Raw genomic sequence first — 21,845 nt, forward strand, 5'->3', positions numbered from 1 at the left:
TTTTCCCACCAATTCTTGTCTGGCATTAAAATATTTTAATATTCGATCCTTATATAATATTTAGGTTTTTTATATAGGTAACATTTCTATAATAAATACGTCACTTTGTTCCACTAATTCTTTTCTTGAGTTAATAGATGTTAAGATTTGAGCTTTTATATAACACATAATCTTTATTTATATAATAAATATGTGAACCTTTTTCCCACCAATTCTTGTCTGGTGTTAAAATATTTTAATATTCGATCCTTATGTAATACTTAGTCTTTATATATATGTAACATTTCTATAATAAATATGTAAACGTTTTTCCACTAATTTTTGTCTGGAGTTAATATAGTTTGATATTTGATCTTTATATCATGTTTCATCTTTATATATTATTTAATGTTTCTATAGAAGTATGTAAACTTTTTCCACCAGTTTTTGATCTGCAGTTAATAGATATTAATATTTGAGCTTTAGATAATACATCATCTTTATTTAATATTTATATAATAAATACTTGAACGTTTTTCCACCCATTTTTGTCTGGAGTTGATATACATTAATGTTTTATTTTGCATTCTATTTAGTCTTTACTTAATATTTAATATTTATATAATAAATATGCAAATGTTTTTCCACCAGTTCTTGTCTGGAGTTAGTATATTTTAATGTTTGATCTTTATATCATGTTTGAGCTTTGTATAATATTTAATGTTTCTCTAATAAATAGATAAACTCTCTACCACTAATTTGTGTCTGGAGTTAACGTATTTAAATATTTGATCTTTATGTAACATTTACTCTCTATGTAACCTTTAATGTTTCTATAATGAATATGTCGACCTTTCCCACTCATCAGTGTCTGCGTTAATCTCTTTCCCTCTCTGAGACTTCACCGCGGTCTGAGAGTTTCCACCTTTTCCCCATTATCTCCATCACGGCATTTTTGCTCCTGGCAAAAAGCCGACCCCGAATTTAAGCTGCCTCTTGTTTCTGGTTGTACTGAAACTACCCAGGGAGACAGCACACAGCAACACAACCTGAATCCATTTCTCTCAGATAAACACAACCTATTTGCGCACCAGGAATTCCACATTGAATACTGAGGGTACAACAGCGCTTCTCCTGTCGTAGCAGCACAGAGAGAGCTGTCAGGTGATGTTAGCTGACAGCCTTAGCCTCCATGTGATGTTGCAGCACCTAGACCCCGTGAGCTACCATTTAGCATGACCACCTCCTTCTTTGACAACAAAGCTGCTGTTCAGAAAGGCCTGTTTCTGGTGGGAAAAAAGGTGTTTCTGGAATCTGGAGGATGATCCAGCATCTCCAAAGTCTGGCCCTGACAACTTAAAGAACACACATGCAAAGGCATCCTGCAAGTGGGTTCCCAAGTTACCATCTGACCATTGGTGATGCAGAAGTCTCAAGCCCCAAATCACCACCTGCTTTCTCAGGGCTGAAGTCCCTGCTGCTGGCTGAAAGGTACCTGGATCGTCCAACCATCACGGTCCCATGTGGGCAGCCGCTGCCTTTGCCCCGTCTTCTCTAAGCACCAAATTGTTCTCCCGGCCTCCACATCCCACCTTGCTCGAAATAAACCCTCCCGTTGCTGTCGGGCTGTGTAACTCCAGCACCTCCAACCAGCACAGCCCAGATCCTCTCAGGTGTCACTCCCCAGGTGACCAGGACAGGTGGAAGCTACAGCTGTTACCACCCAAACAATATCTCTTAGCTCACGCAACAGAGATCCCTGCTGCTAAATTTATTTACGATATACCAGCTCAAAAAAAGCAATCAGCAGAGCCACTGGAACTTGCTTCAGCACACATGAAGAACCAGGGAAATAAAACAGGAGTTTATTTAACACCATTTGTTCTTCAAAACCTTCCTGCCTTTCTCCTAAGCAAACCCACTCCAAACAGGCTATCGGATGGTCTGCAAAAGCAGTCGTGAAAACATTCTGATAAAAATCACTCGGCAAACGCAAAGCAGAGCTGAGAAAGCTGAGCAACGTGTTCAAGAGAACCCCTGTACGCGATCCCCTACAAACCAAGGAAAACCGTTCCACCCTACACTGCCAGAAACCGGTATTATATTGGTCCTGGGACTGTCCGTGTGCCTTCCCACTGCTCCTGCCCCCAGCAGCCTCCCCAGGGCCCCCGCACCCCCTCACCTCCTCCCAGATGTAGCAGAGGCTGAGGACGCAGCCGATCTCTCCCTGGGTGAGGGCCGCGAGGAGGTCGGGTCCCGCTAACCCGGCAGCACGTGGATGCTGAGAGCTTTGAGCTGACTCGTGTTCAGCGCTCTGACAAAGAGAGAACACCGACCAGCTTTTAAATAGAAAGTAAATTCAAGTCGGACACAGGCGCAACAGGGGAAGTGCTGCTGATGTTACAGATGAGCCGTAACTCATGAAATTCCCGCACTTGTTTTGCTCAAAAACTGGGAGAAAAATTACCTTACTGATTTACATTCTGAATCAAGCTTAGAAATGATATCCCTAACTCTGCCAACAACTTCTTGTGGGACCATCAATATGTCAGGAGCTTGGCCTCAAATATTTTCCTAAGAGGTCCTGATGGGTGCCCAAGTCTCCGAGACCACCAGATGGCATGTGGGCTCCCACTTCCCTTTCTGCAAGAGCCAGACCAAAAGTTTCTGCCTTGATTTCTCATGATAAAAACATCTCAACACGCCTTAAAGTGAAGGCTGGGTCAGGGTTAATACTGGAGCCCAACAGCTTTGTAGCACGAGGACGGACAAACCTCTCAGGAGATGATTGCTCTCACACACTTTTGCTGCTTTCTAAGTGTGTGCACGTGTTATAGTTCACAGAAAGGAGTATGATTTTAACCTGATTTTCATGTTAGGCTGGATCTTAGGAACAATTTCTTCCCCCAAGGGCTGTGGGGCATGGGAACAGGCTGCCCAGGGCCGTGCTGGAGTCACCATCCCTGGAGGGCTGGACAGACGGACATGAGGTTCTCAGGACATGGGCAGTGCTGGGGTGGGTTGTGGTTGGGGGACCTGGGGCAGGAGGCTGAACAGGGCTGTACAAACCCTGGGGTCAGGGCCAGGACCCGTCCCGGAGCACGTGGGTGGGTCCGGTGTCCAGCCAGGGTCACCCAGCACAACCCCCGGGCCCCGTCCCCTCCAGCTCTTCCCGCTCCGTCCTGTGCCGGCTCCTCACCGGGATTTTCCTTCCTCCACCCCAGGCCCAGCTCCCCCTGTTGTTAAGGGAGTGGAGCATCTCCCGTGTGAGGAAAGGCTGAGGGAGCTGGGGCTCTGGAGCTGGACAAGAGGACACTGAGGGGGGACTCGTTCCTGGGGATCAATATGGAAAGGGGCAGTGTCAGGAGGATGGAGCCAGGCTCTGCTGGTGACAACCAGGGACAGGACAAGGGGCAATGGGTGCAAACTGGAACACGGGAGGTTCCACTGAAGGAGGAGAAGAAACTTGTTGGGGTGAGGGTGGCAGAGCCTGGCCCAGGCTGCCCAGGGGGTTGTGGAGTCTCCTTCTGTGCAGACATTCCAACCCGCCTGGACACCTTCCTGTGTAACCTCATCTGGGTGTTCCTGCTCCATGGGGGATTGCACTGGATGGGCTTTCCCGGTCCCTCCAAGCCCTGACACTCCGGGGTTCTCCTCGTCCCTCTGTCCCTCTCCCGCCACCCCTCACCCTGCCCCGCCGCTCCCTCCCGCTCTGTCCCGCTCGGCTCCTGCTCGTCCCGGCTCCCCGGGGCTCTGGGAGCGGGGCAGCCCCGGGCAGGGCCATGAGGGGCCGGGCCGGTGTCCCCGCAGGGTCAGACAGCAGAGGGGCGCCCCGGGCCGTGCTGGCAGCTCCAGTCCCGGGCACGGGGCTGCCGGCGCCATTTTCTGCTGGACACGCAGTTTGTGCTGCAGCCGCTCCCGGGTGAGGAGGGGCCGGGCCCAGCCGTGGAGGTCACAGGCAGCGGCACCCGAGCCCAGAGCTCCGGAGCCGCCCCAGCCCACCCCCTGCAGCTGTCCCGGCCCAGCACGGCCCTGCCCGGTCCCACGGCCACAGCGCGGCCTGTCCCGGCAGCAGAGCCGGGCTGGGGCTGCTCCAGCCGCCGTTCCCGCAGGTGCCGGACACCCGTGTGTTCTCTCAGGTGCAGGACGGGCAAGCGACTGGAGCTACAGAAAAGGGAGGGAGCAAAGGAAAGGACAGACCAGCAGGTGGAGCAGTGCCCCAACAGGAACATTTGCCTGGCAGCGCAGAGTCAGAGCTGCAGTGAGTCCCGGGCCCCTGGGGCCGTGTCGCCCCTCCTGTGCCTCTCACTACTTACCCGCCCCTTGATCATTTTCCCTTAGCTTGATAATTTTGAGACAGACATAATTTAAAAAAACTGTAGCAGTGGTGGGTGTTGCTCAGCTGTCAGAAAGCCGGAAGGTATGAAATACTTCTCATTGTGCATTGCAGCAGGACTGGAATCAGTAGTGGAAGGCCTTAGTTGTTTGGCTCTGGGATTTGCCCCAGAAGAGTTCTATTTGAAAATACTGTAATTTAAAGCAGCATTTTAGGGCTTCCTGCTAGTGGAGAGTATTTTGTTCAAAGAGTCGCTGTTTATGGGTATTGTTACTGGGCTATTCAGCAGTACAGAAGTCGTAAATAGTAATAATGCTTCTTGCTTTTCAGTGGAGGTGACTATCACATTGTAAATATTGATTTTAGAGACTGAGCATCCTGTACTTCTGGTGGTTAAAACAAGAACAAACCAGGGTTAGTGCTGGGTTTCAGTTCCTGTAACATGCTCCTTTTCGTGTCAAGGCATTCTGGGTGGACTTGAGGTGTTTTCTGCACAAGGCAAAGCTTTCCAGTTCAGCCACTCAAATATTTACTTCCCAGAATCAAAAAGCCCAGGTCTGTAATAGTCGTTCAATGTGCTCATCTCACATTTCCTCGGTGGGGTCCAGGGAACTCGTATCACCAAAGCAAATATCAGATGTGCAGGAATTTAAGGCAGACTCTGGCTCTACCTTCGCATAGTCTGTGCTCGTGAAGTGAAATAATGAAATACAGAAAATTTAGGGCTTGATGAAATGGGATTTTTCCTTGAGTTGGAATGTGTTAAGTATGCTTCGTTACCAAGGTCCAGAACCATTAGCAAGCTTGCGTGGAAGAAAAATTTTGGACTTTTTTTAATCAAATAGCTATTTTTGTATAACCTTGCAGTGAAAGCTGTCGTTGATGCCTGTCTTAATGTTGTTACACTCTCCTCTGTTTTCAGAGTGCTATTGAAGGATTGCTGATGATTTTTCAATCTCCTGTGAATTTAGTTTACTCTGCACATGGAGTTTCTTATGAATACTTTTTTCCAAGTTTTTTGGGGTGGAAACACCTGGAATGCTGTTATGTTCAGGCCTGAGTAGGAAATTTTTACCACGGTCATGTTTAGACAAAAATGGTAGCAAATAAGGGCACTTGAAATTGGCTTTTTTATTCAATCTTCATACGGAGCTGTTGGAAATAGATTTCTGGGAAGCAAGATCTGAGTGTCTGTGCACTTCCAAGGCAGTGCTGCCTCCCAGAATAGTTCCACGCTTCTCCACTTCTTTTCCTTCCACTCTCGTGTAGAACAGGGATGTGCAATCCTGTTTAGATTCGGTAATTCCCTGGCAATGGGTGTAGGTTGGAGAGCCTGGCGGAGGGTGTGGCCTGACGGGGTTGTGAGGTCACAGCCCCACGGGGATGTGATGTGCTGTGATGTGCTGTGACGTGCTGTCCCACACTGCTGCAGGCAGCATCTTAGCAGCAGCAGCGGCAGCGGCAGCAGCGGCAGCAGCAGCGGCGGCAGCAGCGGCGGCAGCAGCAGCGGCGGCAGCAGCAGCGGAAGCAGCAGCGGAAGCAGCAGTGGAAGCAGCAGCATCATGCAGGGATCGTGGGGGGCCAAGGTCCTCCTCCTCCTGCTTCTGGTGTCCCTTCAAGCCTGGGACACTCAGGCGGCTCCAAGACACGCACAAAGAGCAGGTGGGCAGTAAGGACCAGCATTCGGCCCCGAGCAGCTCAGCAGGGCAGCAGGGGGGCCAGGGCTGGGGCCACTTGAGCAGCTGGCCTAAGCCAGGCAGGGCAAAGCGAGAAGCACCACAGTACGGGCAGGGGGGCAGGCACCACGTGGGGCCATGTAGAGGGACTGCGGTTGCTTCAGGGGCATTTTCAGGGCAAGCAGGGGGCTGGGAGTGCCGATGCAGGGTGAGAAATCTGCGTCCCCATGGGGTTCCCCCTGCCGCCCAGCCCCGTGCCACAGTGCCCTGTCCCAGGGCAGCCTGTCCCCAGCATGGACACTGGGCTGGGCTGGTGAGGGAGCGGTGCCACAGGAGCCGGGTGGCAGCCCCTGGCAGCGTTTGTCCCCGGGCTCCTTGCAGCCGTGCCCAGGGCTGTGGCTCTGCCGCTCCCCGGATGCACCTCGGCTTTCAGCCCCCAGTCTGGAGGGGCGTGCTCAGGAAATGTGCGCTCGGGAGAACAGGGATGTTCGTGCTCTTGTCCTGCAGCCCTGCTCCCCTCGCATGAGCCGCAGGTCCCCAGCCTGCAGGAACATGCAGGGGTAGCACTGGTGCAGCCTTTCCCAGGGTCTTGTCCAGCAGAAGCACGGACAGTCGCTTTTGCCTCCAGTTTAGCCCTTCCTCTGGGAGTGTGGAAACTTCTCTGATCTGTGCTTGATTCCAGGCTATGGCGCTGGCGGCGCTTATCGAGCTGCTCAGCTGGAGCCTGGTTATGAGCCTTGGGGGCGTCCCAGAGGTAAGTTGCCAATGCCTTTCTGCTTGAGGGAATAACACTTCTGTTTTAAGAGGTTATTCATGTATAATTTTACCAAATATCCCCTTAAGGACTTGTAAGACCTTTTTGTGCCTTGGGGCTGTTGCACAGATAAGTAATGAATATTTCTGTACCAGAGAGGCTGCTAGGTCTCAGCAAAAAGGTTACCCGTGTCTCCTTTTAGCTGTAGGAACCTACACCTTTGTATGTCTCCTGTGTAGTTACCTCACCCCCTTACAGTCAGCACAGGTGACGAAGAAGTAGATGACAACATGCCCTGGAAACTCCTTACGTGTGTTTGATTCCCTGTTTGGTTCTTGCAGTTCATGGTGATGAAGCCATTGAATGGAATCATGTTCCTGAGCCTGCGTGGAATCCCAGGGGTAAGTGTTCAGTCTTCCTTGGTTACTGGCCTTTTGCATTTGTTAATATTTGGTTTGTTATTTGTTAAGATTTTGTTGCAATAATTGCGCCTTGCAATAGCCAGCAGGCTCTTCTCTACAAGAACCGTGAATGATCATTTTTTCCTCTGGTGCCCCGTGCTTCCAGTTCAGTGTGGGCTTCCTTGAGTGTGTGTGAGGGGTCTCCTGGCCAGAAGGCCCTGAGGGGCCCCATCTTTGTCCATCTGCTCCATGAGGGGTGTTGCTCATGGCCTGGAAACAGTCATTTGGAAGCTGCCAGGTCCCAGCACCCCCAAAAGCCCAAGCTTTTTTTCTAAGCTTTATTACTGTGTTTGGAGAGTACTGCCTCCTGAAGTACAGTGTTCCTGATGAGGATGTTACTTCTCATGAAACCGTCCTGCTTTCTTTCTAAAGAGATGGACTATGAGACTGAGCAGAAGACCTTTCCGAGGGGAAGCAGTCACTCAGTGCCAGTCTCAGATGAAGAAAGGGAGACAATGGCAGCAACTGGCACGCCAGGTAATTGCTGTTCTGTGGTCACCTGGTGTCACCAGTCGCAATGACTGTGTGCCTGTGGGCTCTACCCCAGCTCTTGCACATCTTAGATGCAGCCAAACCTGGGAGTGTTGGTGCAGAGAAGGGTTGTCAAAGAAGGCAGGAGCGGCTCTCTGAGGACAAGGGTCAGCTCTAGTGTGTGGAGGTTGTTGCCAGCAGCGTGCTGGAGAGACGATCTGAGATGTCTCTGGACGAGGGTAGAGCTTGGTCACCTAGCACCACGGCCCATGGCCCAGAATTTAGGAACTTTGCCTCTTGGGGAACAAGGACAAGTGAGGGCTACAGCCATGCCCATCTGAGGGCTGCAGCCAGTGCACTGTCCCGGCCCAGCCTTCCCCTAGCGTGGTTATCAGGGCTGCGGGGGCAAGCCAGTGGCTCTGCAGGAGCCGGGCAACAGCCCACAGGCTGCATCCCATCTGTCGTCAAAGGGGCCGACCTGGCAGGGAGTGCTCGGGAGATGCCCACTGGGGAAAGAAGCAGCGTTTCTGCTCCGTCCCTGCAGTGCTCTCCTTGGCTGCACCGTGGGTCCCCAGCACACAAACCCGGTGTGCAGCCCAGAGGAACAGACAGGGGTAGCGCTGGTGCAGCTGCTCGCTGGCACACGGGCTCTTCTCCACGAGAAGTTGAAGAGATCCTTCTTGTCCTCTGGTGCTAAGGCAGCAGAGCCAGAGGCACCAACGCTGAACAAAGCCTCTCTTGGGCATGTGAAGCACGGTGTGAGATGATTGGCAGCGCAGAGCACAGCAACGAGTGGCATTGTCTCCTCTCCCGCAGGGGCGGGCGCTGGGGATAAGGCTGAGGCTGCCGGTCTGGAGGGTCTGCGCGAGCACTATATCCCCGTGACTGCAGCAGTCCTGGCTGTGCCGCTGTTTGCTGTAGTGGCGGCTTGCATCGTCATCTCACGGCTGAGGAAGAGAGCCCCGTGAGTTGCTTTTCCCCACAGCTGTGCATTGCTGCAGCTGGCAATGAACTATTTACAGTTATACCACTCTGGAGTGCCAAGGCAGCTGCTGGCCAGACTCTGCTGAGATTTCTGCTCTGAGATGTTTAACGAACCTCTTAATTCCTATCAATGACCAGACTTCTCCTGAAACTCATTCCTACAGAAGGACCCAGGGAGACGAAGAAGCACCAGAACATATTGACACTGTCTCTGCCTGGAAAAGGGAAGATGAAACTGAAGATCAAGGCAAAGCAGAGTCAGGAGAAGAAAAACCAAAGGGAGAGATTGCCCAGGAAAGCGAGCATTTCTGCAACAGCTCCAGCCCATCCCCATGGATCTTTGCAGCGGAGCTCGCCCAGCTCTACGGGAACATGAGGGCAGACACCTCAGCTCTGCCCATTCCCAGCTGCTCTCTCCCTCATGCGGCCTCTTCTCCGGACACCTGGATTTCCCTGGACTCATTGGAGCCTCAGCCCTTCTGGTGTCCCTGTTACCAGTACCAGCAGGGATACTGTTCATCAGATGATGACTTTGTAGAATAAATAACAAGTATTTTGGTACAAACAGTGAGTCCTTGGCTGGGAGCAGGGCTGGGTCTGTGAGAGAAGCTGTCAGACCTGCACTCGGGGAGGGACCCCTTTGTCCCAGCATCACCCTGGTTTCCCAGCTTGCTCACCTAGCACCACAGCCCGTTGCCAGGAATTTAGGAACTTTGCCTCTGCTCCGTCCCTGCAGTGCTCTCCTTGGCTGCACCGCGGTTCCCCAGCACACAAACCCGGTGTGCAGCCCAGAGGAACAGACAGGGGTAGCGCTGGTGCAGCTGCTCGCTGGCACACGGGCTCTTCTCCACGAGAAGTTGAAGAGATCCTTCTTGTCCTCTGGTGCTAAGGCAGCAGAGCCAGAGGCACTAATCACTGAACAAAGCCTCTCTTGGACATGTGAGGCACGGTGTGAGATGATCGGCAGCGCAGAGCACAGCAACGTGTGGCATTGTCTCCTCTCCCGCAGGGGCGGGCGCTGGGGAAAAGGCTGAGGCTGCCGGTCTGGAGGGTCTGCGCGAGCACTATATCCCCGTGACTGCAGCAGTCCTGGCTGTGCCGCTGTTTGCTGTAGTGGCGGCTTGCATCGTCATCTCACGGCTGAGGAAGAGAGCCCCGTGAGTTGCTTTTCCCCACAGCTGTGCATTGCTGCAGCTGGCAATGAACTATTTGCAGTTATAGCACGCTGGAGTGCCAAGGCAGCTGCTGGCCAGACTCTGCTGAGATTTCTGCTCTGAGATGTTTAACGAACCTCTTAATTTCTGTCAATGACCAGACTTCTCCTGAAACTCATTCCTACAGAAGGACCCAGGGAAACGAAGCAGCACCAGAACACATCAACACGGCCTCTGCCTGGAAAAGGGAAGATGAAACTGAAGATCAAGGCAAAGCAGAGTCAGGAGAAGAAAAACCAAAGGGAGAGATTGCCCAGGAAAGCGAGCATTTCTGCAACAGCTCCAGCCCATCCCCATGGATCTTTGCAGCGGAGCTCGCCCAGCTCTACAGGAACATGAGGGCAGACACCTCAGCTCTGCCCGATCCCAGCTGCTCTCTCCCTCATGCGGCCTCTTCTCCGGACACCTGGATTTCCCTGGACTCACTGGAGCCTCAGCCCTTCTGGTGTCCCTGTTACCAGTACCAGCAGGGATACTGTTCATCAGATGATGACTTTGTAGAATAAATAACAAGTATTTTGGTACAAACAGTGAGTCCTTGGCTGGGAGCAGGGCTGGGTCTGTGAGAGAAGCTGTCAGACCTGCACTCGGGGAGGGACCCCTTTGTCCCAGCATCACCCTGGTTTCCCAGCTTGCTCACCTAGCACTACAGCCCGTTGCCAGGAATTTAGGAACTTTGCCTCTGCTCCGTCCCTGCAGTGCTCTCCTTGGCTGCACCACGGGTCCCCAGCACACAAACCTGGTGTGCAGCCCAGAGGAACAGACAGGGGTAGCGCTGGTGCAGCTGCTCGCTGGCACACGGGCTCTTCTCCACGAGAAGTTGAAGAGATCCTTCTTGTCCTCTGGTGCTAAGGCAGCAGAGCCAGAGGCACCAACGCTGAACAAAGCCTCTCTTGGGCATGTGAAGCACGGTGTGAGATGATCGGCAGCGCAGAGCACAGCAACGAGTGGCATTGTCTCCTCTCCCGCAGGGGCCGGCGCTGGGGATAAGGCTGAGGCTGCTGATCTGGAGGGTCTGCGCGAGCACTATATCCCCGTGACTGCAGCCGTCCTGGCTGTGCTGCAGTTTGCTGTAGTGGCGGCTTACATCGTCATCTCACGGCTGAGGAAGAGAGCCACGTGAGTTGCTTTTCCCCACAGCTGTGCATTGCTGCAGCTGGCAATGAACTATTTGCAGTTATACCACTCTGGAGTGCCAAGGCAGCTGCTGGCCAGACTCTGCTGAGATTTCTGCTCTGAGATGTTTAACGAACGTCTTAATTCCTGTCAATGACCAGACTTCTCCTGAAACTCATTCCTACAGAAGGACCCAGGGAAACGAAGCAGCACCAGAACACATCAACATGGCCTCTGCCTGGAAAAGGGAAGATGAAACTGAAGATCAAGGCCAAGCAGAGTCAGGAGAAGAAAAACCAAAGGGAGAGATTGCCCAGGAAAGCGAGCATTTCTGCAACAGCTCCAGCCCATCCCCATGGATCTTTGCAGCGGAGCTCGCCCAGCTCTACAGGAACATGAGGGCAGACACCTCAGCTCTGCCCATTCCCAGCTGCTCTCTCCCTCATGCGGCCTCTTCTCCGGACACCTGGATTTCCCTGGACTCACTGGAGCCTCAGCCCTTCTGGTGTCCCTGTTACCAGTACCAGCAGGGATACTGTTCATCAGATGATGACTTTGTAGAATAAATAACAAGTATTTTGGTACAAACAGTGAGTCCTTGGCTGGGAGCAGGGCTGGGTCTGTGAGAGAAGCTGTCAGACCTGCACTCGGGGAGGGACCCCTTTGTCCCAGCATCACCCTGGTTTCCCAGCTTGCTCACCTAGCACCACAGCCCGTTGCCAGGAATTTAGGAACTTTGCCTCTGCTCCGTCCCTGCAGTGCTCTCCTTGGCTGCACCGCGGTTCCCCAGCACACAAACCCGGTGTGCAGCCCAGAGGAACAGACAGGGGTAGCGCTGGTGCAGCTGCTCGCTGGCACACGGGCTCTTCTCCACGAGAAGTTGAAGAGATCCTTCTGTCTTCTGGTGCTAAGGCAGCAGAGCCAGAGGCACTAACCACTGAACAAACCCTCTCTTGGACATGTGAGGCACGGTATGAGATGATCGGCAGCGCAGAGCACAGCAACGAGTGGCATTGTCTCCTCTCCCGCAGGGGCGGGCGCTGGGGATAAGGCTGAGGCTGCCGGTCTGGAGGGTCTGCGCGAGCACTATATCCCCGTGACTGCAGCAGTCCTGGCTGTGCCGCTGTTTGCTGTAGTGGCGGCTTGCATCGTCATCTCACGGCTGAGGAAGAGAGCCCCGTGAGTTGCTTTTCCCCACAGCTGTGCATTGCTGCAGCTGGCAATGAACTATTTGCAGTTATAGCACGCTAGAGTGCCAAAGCAACTGCTGGCCAGACTCAGCTGAGATTTCTGCTCTGAGATGTTTAACGAACCTCTTAATTTCTGTCAACGACCAGACTTCTCCTGAAACTCATTCCTACAGAAGGACCCAGGGAGACGAAGCAGCACCAGAATATATTGACATTGTCTCTGCCTGGAAAAGGGAAGATGAAACTGAAGATCAAGGCAAAGCAGAGTCAGGAGAAGAAAAACCAAAGGGAGAGATTGCCCAGGAAAGCGAGCATTTCTGCAACAGCTCCAGCCCATCCCCATGGATCTTTGCAGCGGAGCTTGCCCAGCTCTACAGGAACATGAGCGCAGACACCTCAGCTCTGCCCGATCCCAGCTGATCTCTTCAACTTCAACAAGAGAAGAAATTCCTGTCAACGTCCCCCTGTCGTGTATAACAAATGATGGCTCAGTTTCCATTCTGTCCCGGCTCTTACCTGTCCAGGAGCAGCTCCAGGACTGTGCTGGTGGAAGCAAAGGCCCTGTACGTTGAGAGGAAGATGCTGATGTATGTAAAATTTTTATCTGCATATGCCATCGGAAGCGTCTCCACCAGCTTTTCCAAAGTTCCAGCTTTCAGGGCCCTGCTTTTGCACGTCTCGTCCGGGCTGACAGTGTGTTCTGCAGGTAACCGGTCCCCTTCAGCCTACAAGCGGAAACAAAGACAAAGCACAAAACTCAGACAGAAGCCAGAGCCCCGAAACAGCCTGCACAATGAAACACAGATTCCATTCCACCTTTTTACAGGAATAGTCCATCTCTAGTTACTAAACAATTTTGTCAGTTTTGGCTCTCCGAATACCAAATGCTGTATCAAATACTGGAGGACAACGAAGACGTTTCTTATTTAAACAGGCAAGTGTTTCCAGTGCTTAAGCTGTAATCTCATGGTTGGCTTTTAAACGGACCCTTCTCTCCTAACAGGGCCAACCATTCAAAAACCCCGGATGCTTTCTTAGCATCAAGAAGTTTAAGAAAGGTTTATTAGACTTCTTGCAGCATGAAAGATCTAAGTTCCTTCACTTACTGGTACCTCTACAAGAAGTTACTAAGCAAGATTTCAAGCTCCTCAGTATTTAAAGGAATTGGTAATAAAGCCCAACTCCCTCAAATTGAACAAAACTTTATATTACTTTCAACACGGGTTCTATGATATTTTCACAACATAACATGGAAGTTCTACCCACCTGCTGACCCTCTGGCTCAAACTGCCACAGCTGCACTGATTGCAATGAAGTGAGGACACTTGAATCAGCTGGGGACCTGGCCACCACCCCAGCTCTACTTACCCCGAGCCATCTTGCTCCTTCACTGTCAGGCTGCTGGATCTGCGCTCTTCTCAGGGGGTCACAGTCAACAGCGCCTTCTTGTGCTTCTTCAGCTCCATCCTCCGTTGTGCTCTGCCAGGAAAAGGGCAAAGAGAAACAAGTCAGAGAGAAAGGAACATGGTCCCTCACAAGCGCAGGCTGCAGACACCAGCATGCCGACACCAGCATCTCAAAACACCTCAACAACACCCACTTAAGTCACCACTTTTTAGCTGCCTTTAGTTACCTGGGGTTTTTGGACTTTTAACTGAAAGCACAGAGGAGCTGAGAGCACAAATTACTGCACAAGCCCATGAAAGAGGTAAGAATTAAACCAGAGAGTCCAGATCTCCTGAACCCCAGCACTAACAGCCGCTGTATTAACATGCTGATACATGTTGAGGAGCAAAGCACTAGAGAATTGAAAACAGAAGTAACAATTAACTTTAGAAATACATATACTGGTCCCCCTGCAACCACATAATGTTTTTTCATCATACATACCACTTGAATAATTAAAGTTTCAGGGCTTTACTAACTACCACAGCCTTAAGCACAGCAACAACTCAATTAGAAAGGATTTCAGTGCAGTGCAACCAAATCCTGATTTGGGGAAGCTGGGGTTTGGGGATTTTGGGGGCTGCTTTTCTGTTTGTTTTTACCTCCTTTATCTCTAAAATATCCCCTAGTCAGACAGAACTGTCTGCACACCAGTGACTTGCCTCTTGAACGCTCTGTGGAACCTTCACATCTTCCCCAGGTTGGTTCCTCACATTGTCTTCCAGGCTCTGTGGAGTCTCCGTGTCTTCTTCAGCTGGCTTGCTTGGAGTCTCCTCTATGCACTCCGCAGTCTCCACGTGTTCCTCTCTCATCTTGCTTGGACTCTCCTCGTTGTGCTCTGGAGTCTCCATGTCTCCCTCTGTTATCTCGCTTAGAGTGTTCTCAATGCGCTTTGGAGTCTCTGCGTCTTCCTCTGTTGTCTTGCTTGTAGTCTCGTCATCTTCCTCTCTTGTCTTGCTTAGAGTGTGCTCAGTGTGCTCTGGACTCTCCTCAATGTGCCCTGGAGTCTCCACATCTTCCTCTCTTGTCTTGCTTAGAGTGTGCTCAGTGTGCTCCGGACTCTCCTCAATGCCCTCTGGAGTCTCCACATCTTCCTTGGTTGGCTTGGTCACAGTCTCCTCAAGGCTGTGCAGAGACTCCACATCTTCCTCGCGTGTCTTCCTCCTGGGTGTCCTCCTCCTTGGTCTCCTCCAGCATCTCCAAACACACAGGTTCCGAAAGGGGAAGTTCCGAGCCTGTTAGAAAACAACAGAAAGGCACTTTTGAATTGCAGATAGCAACACATTTACTTTTAATGTCCTTGCAAAAGTACCAGGACAAGATCATATGAACCCTGATCTTTAGGCACTATTACAATGCAAAAAATAGATTGTACGACAGAATAATAGAATCATTTTGGTTGGAAGAGATCATCGAGTGCAACCGTTAACCCACCCCTCCCACTGCCCCATGTCCCTCAGAACCTCATCTACGTGCCTTTTAAACCGCTCTAGGGATGGTGACTCCACCGCTGCCCTGGGCAGCCTGTTCCAATGTTGAATAACCCTTTCACAGAATCCCAGAATGTCAGGGATGGGAAGGGCCCTCGAAAGCTCATCCAGTGCAATCCCCCCATGGAGCAGGAACACCCAGATGAGGTTACACAGGAAGGTGTCCAGGCAGGTCTTGAATGCCTCCAGAGCAGGAGATTCCACAACCTCCCTGGGCAGCCTGGGCCAGGCTCCGGCACCCTCACTGAGAAGAAGTTTCTTCTCAAATTTAAGTGGAACCTTTTGTGTTCCAGTTTGTACCCATTACCCCTTGTCCTGTCATTGGTTGTCACCAAGAAGAGCCTGGCTCCATCGTCCTGACACTCACCCTTTATATATCTGTAAACATTAATGAGGTCACCCCTCAGTGTCCTCTTGTCCAGCTCCAGAGCCCCAGCTCCCTCAGCCTTTCCTCACACGGGAGATGCTCCACTCCCTTCAGCATCTTGGTGGCTGCGCTGGACTCTCTCCAGCAGTTCCCTGTCCTGCTGGAACTGAGGGGCCACAACTGGACACAAGATTCCAGGTGTGGTCTCCCCAGGGCAGAGCAGAGGGGCAGGAGAACCTCTCTGACCTACTGACCACCCCCTTCTAACCCACCCCAGGTACCATTGGCTTCCTGGCCACAAGGGCCCAGTGATGGCTCATGGTCACCCTGCTGTCCCCAGGACCCCCAGGTCCCTTTCCCCTACGCTGCTCTATAACAGGTCATTCCACAACTTACACTGGAACCTGGGGTTGTTCCTGCCCAGATTCAAGACTCTACACTCGCCCTTGTTCAATTTCATTAAATGTTTCCCTGCCCAGCTCTCCAGCCTGTCCAGGTCTCTGATGGCAGCACAGCTTCCAGTGTCAGCCACTCCTCCCAGCTTGGTGTCATCAGCAAACTTGCTGACAGTCACTCTATTCCCTCGTCCAAATCATTGATGAATATATTGAATAACACCAGCCCCAGCACTGCCCCCTGAGGCACTGCACTGGATACAGGCCCCAACTGGACTCTGCCCCATTGACCACGACTCTCTGGCTTCTTCCCTTCAGCCAGTTCACAGTCACCTCACTACCCGCTCATCCAGACCGCGCTCCCTCCCATTTCCCAACAGCCAACCTGAGCCTCCCCCGGCACAACTGGCGGCCGTTTCCTCCCGTCTCGTCACTTGTCACTCGCAGTGTCACCAACACCCTTCTCTCGGCACTCGGAGCTGCCCCCCCCCGCCCCGTGTCCCCCGCAGCCCCGTGGGAGGGCGGGCGGCGGGGCCCGGCTCGCTCATACCCGTCCGCAGCAGGGCCCGCAGCTGATCCCGCACATGGCGCTGTGTCCGCGTCCGCAGGCAGCGCTGCTGCCGGCTCCGCCAGCCCCGCGCTCCCGCTCTCTCTCTCTCGCACCGACCGCTCGCCCCGACGGCAACGGCGGCAACGGCTCCGGCGGCACCGCGGCGCCCGGACGCGGCCTCGCGGCAGCACGTGCCGCCCGCCGCCGGCCAATCGCAGCTCGCCGTCGCTCCGGGCACGCCCCCTTGCCCCGCCCCCAGCCCGCCTGCGGTCCAAGCCCTTGCTCAGCCGGACAAAGCGCTGGGAACGGGACAGACGGACCGAGCCGGGAGCGTGCGGATCAAACTGTCCGTGGAACACAACTTGTGCTGCGGCAGAGCGGGGGACGAGCGCTCCGGAGCTGCTGCACACACGCACCACATGCTTGGATTTTACTGCTGGCCCTTGCAAACGCAAACCAGACCCGCACTGTCTGACCAACACCCCCTGCAGTTCATTCATTTGTTGCCCTCGAGCAAGTTCCGCCAGACACACGTAAACAGTCCACGGGCTACAAGCAAAACTGCAGCCGAGCTGTGGCTCCTATATACATCCCAAATGGAATATTCCAACTCAAAAGAATCCCAAATACAGCATTCTAGATACAGCATCCCAGATTCAGCATCCCAGATACAGCATCCCAGATACAGCATCCTAGTACAACATCCGAGATACAGCATCCTACATACAGTATCCCACATACAGTATCCCAAATACAGCATCCTAGATACAGCACCCTTGATACATCATCCTAGATACAGCATCTGCGACACAGAATCCCAGATACAGCAACATAGATACAGCATCCCAGAAACACCATCCTAAATACAGCATCCTAGATACAGTATCGTAGATAGACCATCCTAGATACAGCATCCCTGATACAGCATCCTAGATACAGCAACCTTGATACATCATCCTGGATACAGCGTCTGACATACAGAATCCCAGATACAGCATCCTAGATACATCATCCTAGATACAGCATCACAGATACAGCATCCTAGACACAGCATCCCAGATAAAGGATCCCAGATACAGCATCCCAAATACAGCATCCCAGATATAGCATCCCAGATACAGCATCCTAGATACAGCATCCTACATACTGTATCCCACATACAGTATCCCAGATACAGCATCCTAGATACAGCACCCTTGATACATCATCCTGGATACAGCATCCCAGATACAGCATCCTAGATACAGCATCCTTGATACATCATCCTGGATACAGCATCACAGATAGAGCATCCTTGATACAGCATCCTATATACAGCATCCTTGATACAGCATCCCAGATACAGTATCCTTGATTCAGCATCCTAGATAAAGCATCCCACATACAGCATCCCAGATACAGCATCCTAGATACAGCATCCCAAATACAGCATCCCAGATACAGCATCCCAGAAACACCATCCTAGATACAGCATCCCAGATACAGCATCCCACATACAGCACCCCAGATACAGCATCCTAGATAGAACATCCCAGATACAGCATCCTACATACTGTATCCCACATACAGTATCCCAGATACAGAATCCTAGATACAGCACCCTTGATACATCATCCTGGATACAGCATCTGCGATACAGAATCCCAGATACAGCATCCTAGATACAGCATCCCAGATACAGCATCCCAGATAGAGCATCCTAGATAGAGCAACCCAGATACAGCATCCTAAATACAGCATCCCAGATACAGCATCCAAGATATAGCATCCCAGATTCAGCATCCCAGACACAGTATCCTACATACAGTATCCCAGATGCAGCATCCCAGATACAGCATACTAGGTACATCATCCTATATATAGCCTCCTAGATAGAGGATCTAACATTCCAGATACAGCGTCCTAGATATAGCATCGTAGATACAGTATCCTAGACACAGCATCCCAGATACAGCATCCCAGATAAAGCATCCCAGATACACAGTCCTAGATACAGCATCTCTGATACAGCATCATAGATAAAGCATCCTTGATACAGCATCCTGGATACACCATCTGAGATACAGCATCCCAGATACAGCATCCCGAGATACAGCATCCCCAATACAACATCCTGGATACAGCATCCCAGATACATCATGCTAGATACTGCATGCCAGATAAGGCATACCAAATACAGCATCCTAGATATAGCATCCCAGATACAGCATCCTCGATACAGTATCCTAGATACAGCATCCTAGATACATCATCCTAGATACAGCATCCTTGATAAATTCTCCTAGATAGAGCATCATCAATACAGCATTCCAGATACAGCATCCCAGGTTAAGCATACTAGATACATCTTACTAGATACAGCATCCCAGATACAGCATCCTATATACAGCATCCCAGATAAAGGATCCCAGATACAGTATCCCAGATACAGCATCCCAGATACAGTATCCTTGATTCAGCATCCTAGATACAGCATCCCAAATACAGCATCCCAGATACAGCATCCCAGATACAGCATTCTAGATACAGCATCCCAAATACAGCATCCCACATACAGCATCCCAGATACAGCATCCTAGATACAACATCCCAGATACAGCATCCTACATACTGTATCCCACATACAGTATCCCAGATACAGCATCCTAGATACAGCACCCTTGATACATCATCCTGGATACAGCATCTGCGATACAGAATCCCAGACACAGCAACATAGATACAGCATCCCAGAAACACCATCCTAAATACAGCATCCTAGATACAGTATCCTAGATACACCATCCTAGATACAGCATCCCAGATACAGCATCCTAGATACAGCATCCTTGATACATCATCCTGGATACAGCATCTGACATACAGAATCCCAGATACAGCATCCTAGATACATCATCCTAGATACAGCATCATAGATAGAGCATCCTTGATACAGCATCCTATATACAGCATCCTTGATACAGCATCCCAGATACAGCATCCCAGATACAGTATCCTTGATTCAGCATCCTAGATAAAGCATCCCACATACAGCATCCCAGATACAGCATCCTAGATACAGCATCCCAAATACAGCATCCCAGATACAGCATCCCAGAAACACCATCCTAGATACAGGATCCTAGATACAACATCCCAGATACAGCATCCTACATACTGTATCCCACATACAGTATCCCAGATACAGAATGCTAGATACAGCACCCTTGATACATCATCCTGGATACAGCATCTGCGATACAGAATCCCAGATACAGCATCCTAGATACAGCATCCCAGATACAGCATCCCAGATAGAGCATCCTAGATAGAGCAACCCAGATACAGCATCCTAAATACAGCATCCCAGATACAGCATCGAAGATATAGCATCCCAGATTCAGCATCCCAGACACAGTATCCTACATACAGCATCCCAGATGCAGCATCCTAGATACAGCATACTAGGTACATCATCCTATATATAGTCTCCTAGATAGAGGATCTAACATTCCAGATACAGCGTCCTTGATACAGCATCCTGGATACACCATCTGAGATACAGCATCCCAGATACAGCAACCGAGATACAGCATCCCCAATACAACATCCTGGATACAGCATCCCAGATACATCATGCTAGATACTGCATCCCAGATAAGGCATACCAAATACAGCATCCCAGATACAGCATCCCAGATACAGCATCCTCGATACAGTATCCTAGATACAGCATCCTAGATACATCATCCTAGATACAACATCCTTGATAAATTCTCCTAGATAGAGCATCATCAATACAGCATCCCAGATACAGCATCCCAGGTTCAGCATACTAGATACATCTTACTAGATACAGCATCCCAGATACAGCATCCTATATACAGCATCCCAGATAAAGGATCCTAGATACAGCATCCTAGATACAGCATCCCAGATACAGAGTCCTTGATTCAGCATCTTAGATACAGCATCCCAAATACAGCATCCCAGATACAGCATCCCAGATACAGCATCCTTGATACAGCATCCCAGATACAGCATCCTAGATACAGCATCCCAAACACAGCATCCCAGATACAGCATCCTAGTACAACATCCCAGATACAGCATCCTACATACAGTATCCCACATACAGTATCCCAGATACAGCATCCTAGATACAGCACTCTTGATACATCATCCTGGATACAGCATCTGAGATACAGAATCCCAGATACAGCAACATAGATACAGCATCCCAGATACAGCATCCTAGATACCGCATCCCAGATATAGCATCCGAGGTACAGCATCACAAAGTATCCTAGATACAGCATCCCACATACAGAATCCCAGATAGAGCATCCTAGATAGAGCAACCGAGATACAGCATCCTAAATACAGCATGCCATATACAGCATCCCAGATATAGCATCCCAGATTCAGCATCCCACACACAGTATCCTACATACAGCATCCTATATACAGCATCCCAGATACAGCATACTAGATACAGCATCCTTGATACATCATCCTGGATACAGCAATTGAGATATAGAATCCCAGATACAACAACCTAGATACAGCATCCCACATACAGCATCCCAGATACATCATGCTAGATACTGCATCCCAGATAAGGCATACCAAATACAGCATCCTAGATACAGCATCCCAGACACAGCATCCTAGATACAGCATCCAAGATACATCATCCCAGATACAGCATCCCGGATACAGCATCCCGGATAGAGCATCCTAGATACAGTATCCCAGATACAGCATCCCAGATATAGCATCCTAGATACAGCGTCACAGATACTACATCCTAGATACAGTATCCCAGCTGCAGCATCCCAGATACAGCATCCCAGACACAGGATCCCAGATACAGCATCCCAGATACAGTATCCTATATACAGCATCCCAGATACAGTATCCTTGATTCAGCATACTAGATACAGCATCTCAGATACAGCATCCTAGATACAGCATCCCAGATACAGCATCCCAGATTCATCATACTAGATACATCTTACTAGATACAGCATCCCACATACAGTATCCTACATACAGTATCCCAGATACAGCATCCCAAATACAGCATCCTAGATACAGCATCCAAGATACAGCATCCCAGATACAGCATCCTACATACATCATTCTAGATACAGCATCCTATATACATCATCCTAGATACAGCAACATAGATACAGCATCCCAGATACAGCATCCTACATACATCATCCTAGATACAGCATCCCATATTCAGCATCCTAGATACAGCATCCCAGATACAGTATTCCAGATACTGATACAGGGACTAAACAGTTAACGAATGAACACTTTTAAAAACTAACACTTGACACTTAAAGTACTAAGCCTACCCCACATCACTCAAGACACTTAGAGAGCCGACCCTTTAACCCACATCACTATTGCCCAGCCTTGCTTA

At 50.6% G+C, this 21,845-nt stretch overlaps 1 protein-coding gene across 1 annotated transcript in view; it reads right to left on the reverse strand.

Annotated features, from left to right (window-relative positions):
• Positions 1 to 12,317: 12,317 nt before the first annotated feature.
• Positions 12,318 to 21,845, reverse strand: part of LOC308046266 (E3 ubiquitin-protein ligase RBBP6-like) — a gene marked incomplete at both ends in the record, with an annotated part of 33,230 nt that continues 23,702 nt past the window's right edge. Inside the window, 4 exons of the mRNA XM_080353995.1 lie at positions 12,318 to 12,348; positions 12,698 to 12,906; positions 13,550 to 13,660; positions 14,290 to 14,862. Of these exons, the coding sequence (XP_080210121.1) occupies positions 12,318 to 12,348; positions 12,698 to 12,906; positions 13,550 to 13,660; positions 14,290 to 14,862 (924 nt within the window). The remainder of the gene's footprint in view (positions 12,349 to 12,697; positions 12,907 to 13,549; positions 13,661 to 14,289; positions 14,863 to 21,845) is intronic.

Source organism: Nesoenas mayeri, assembly GCF_963082525.1.
Source record: "Nesoenas mayeri genome assembly, chromosome: 15".
In the NCBI taxonomy this organism is placed as follows: Eukaryota; Metazoa; Chordata; class Aves; order Columbiformes; family Columbidae; genus Nesoenas; species Nesoenas mayeri.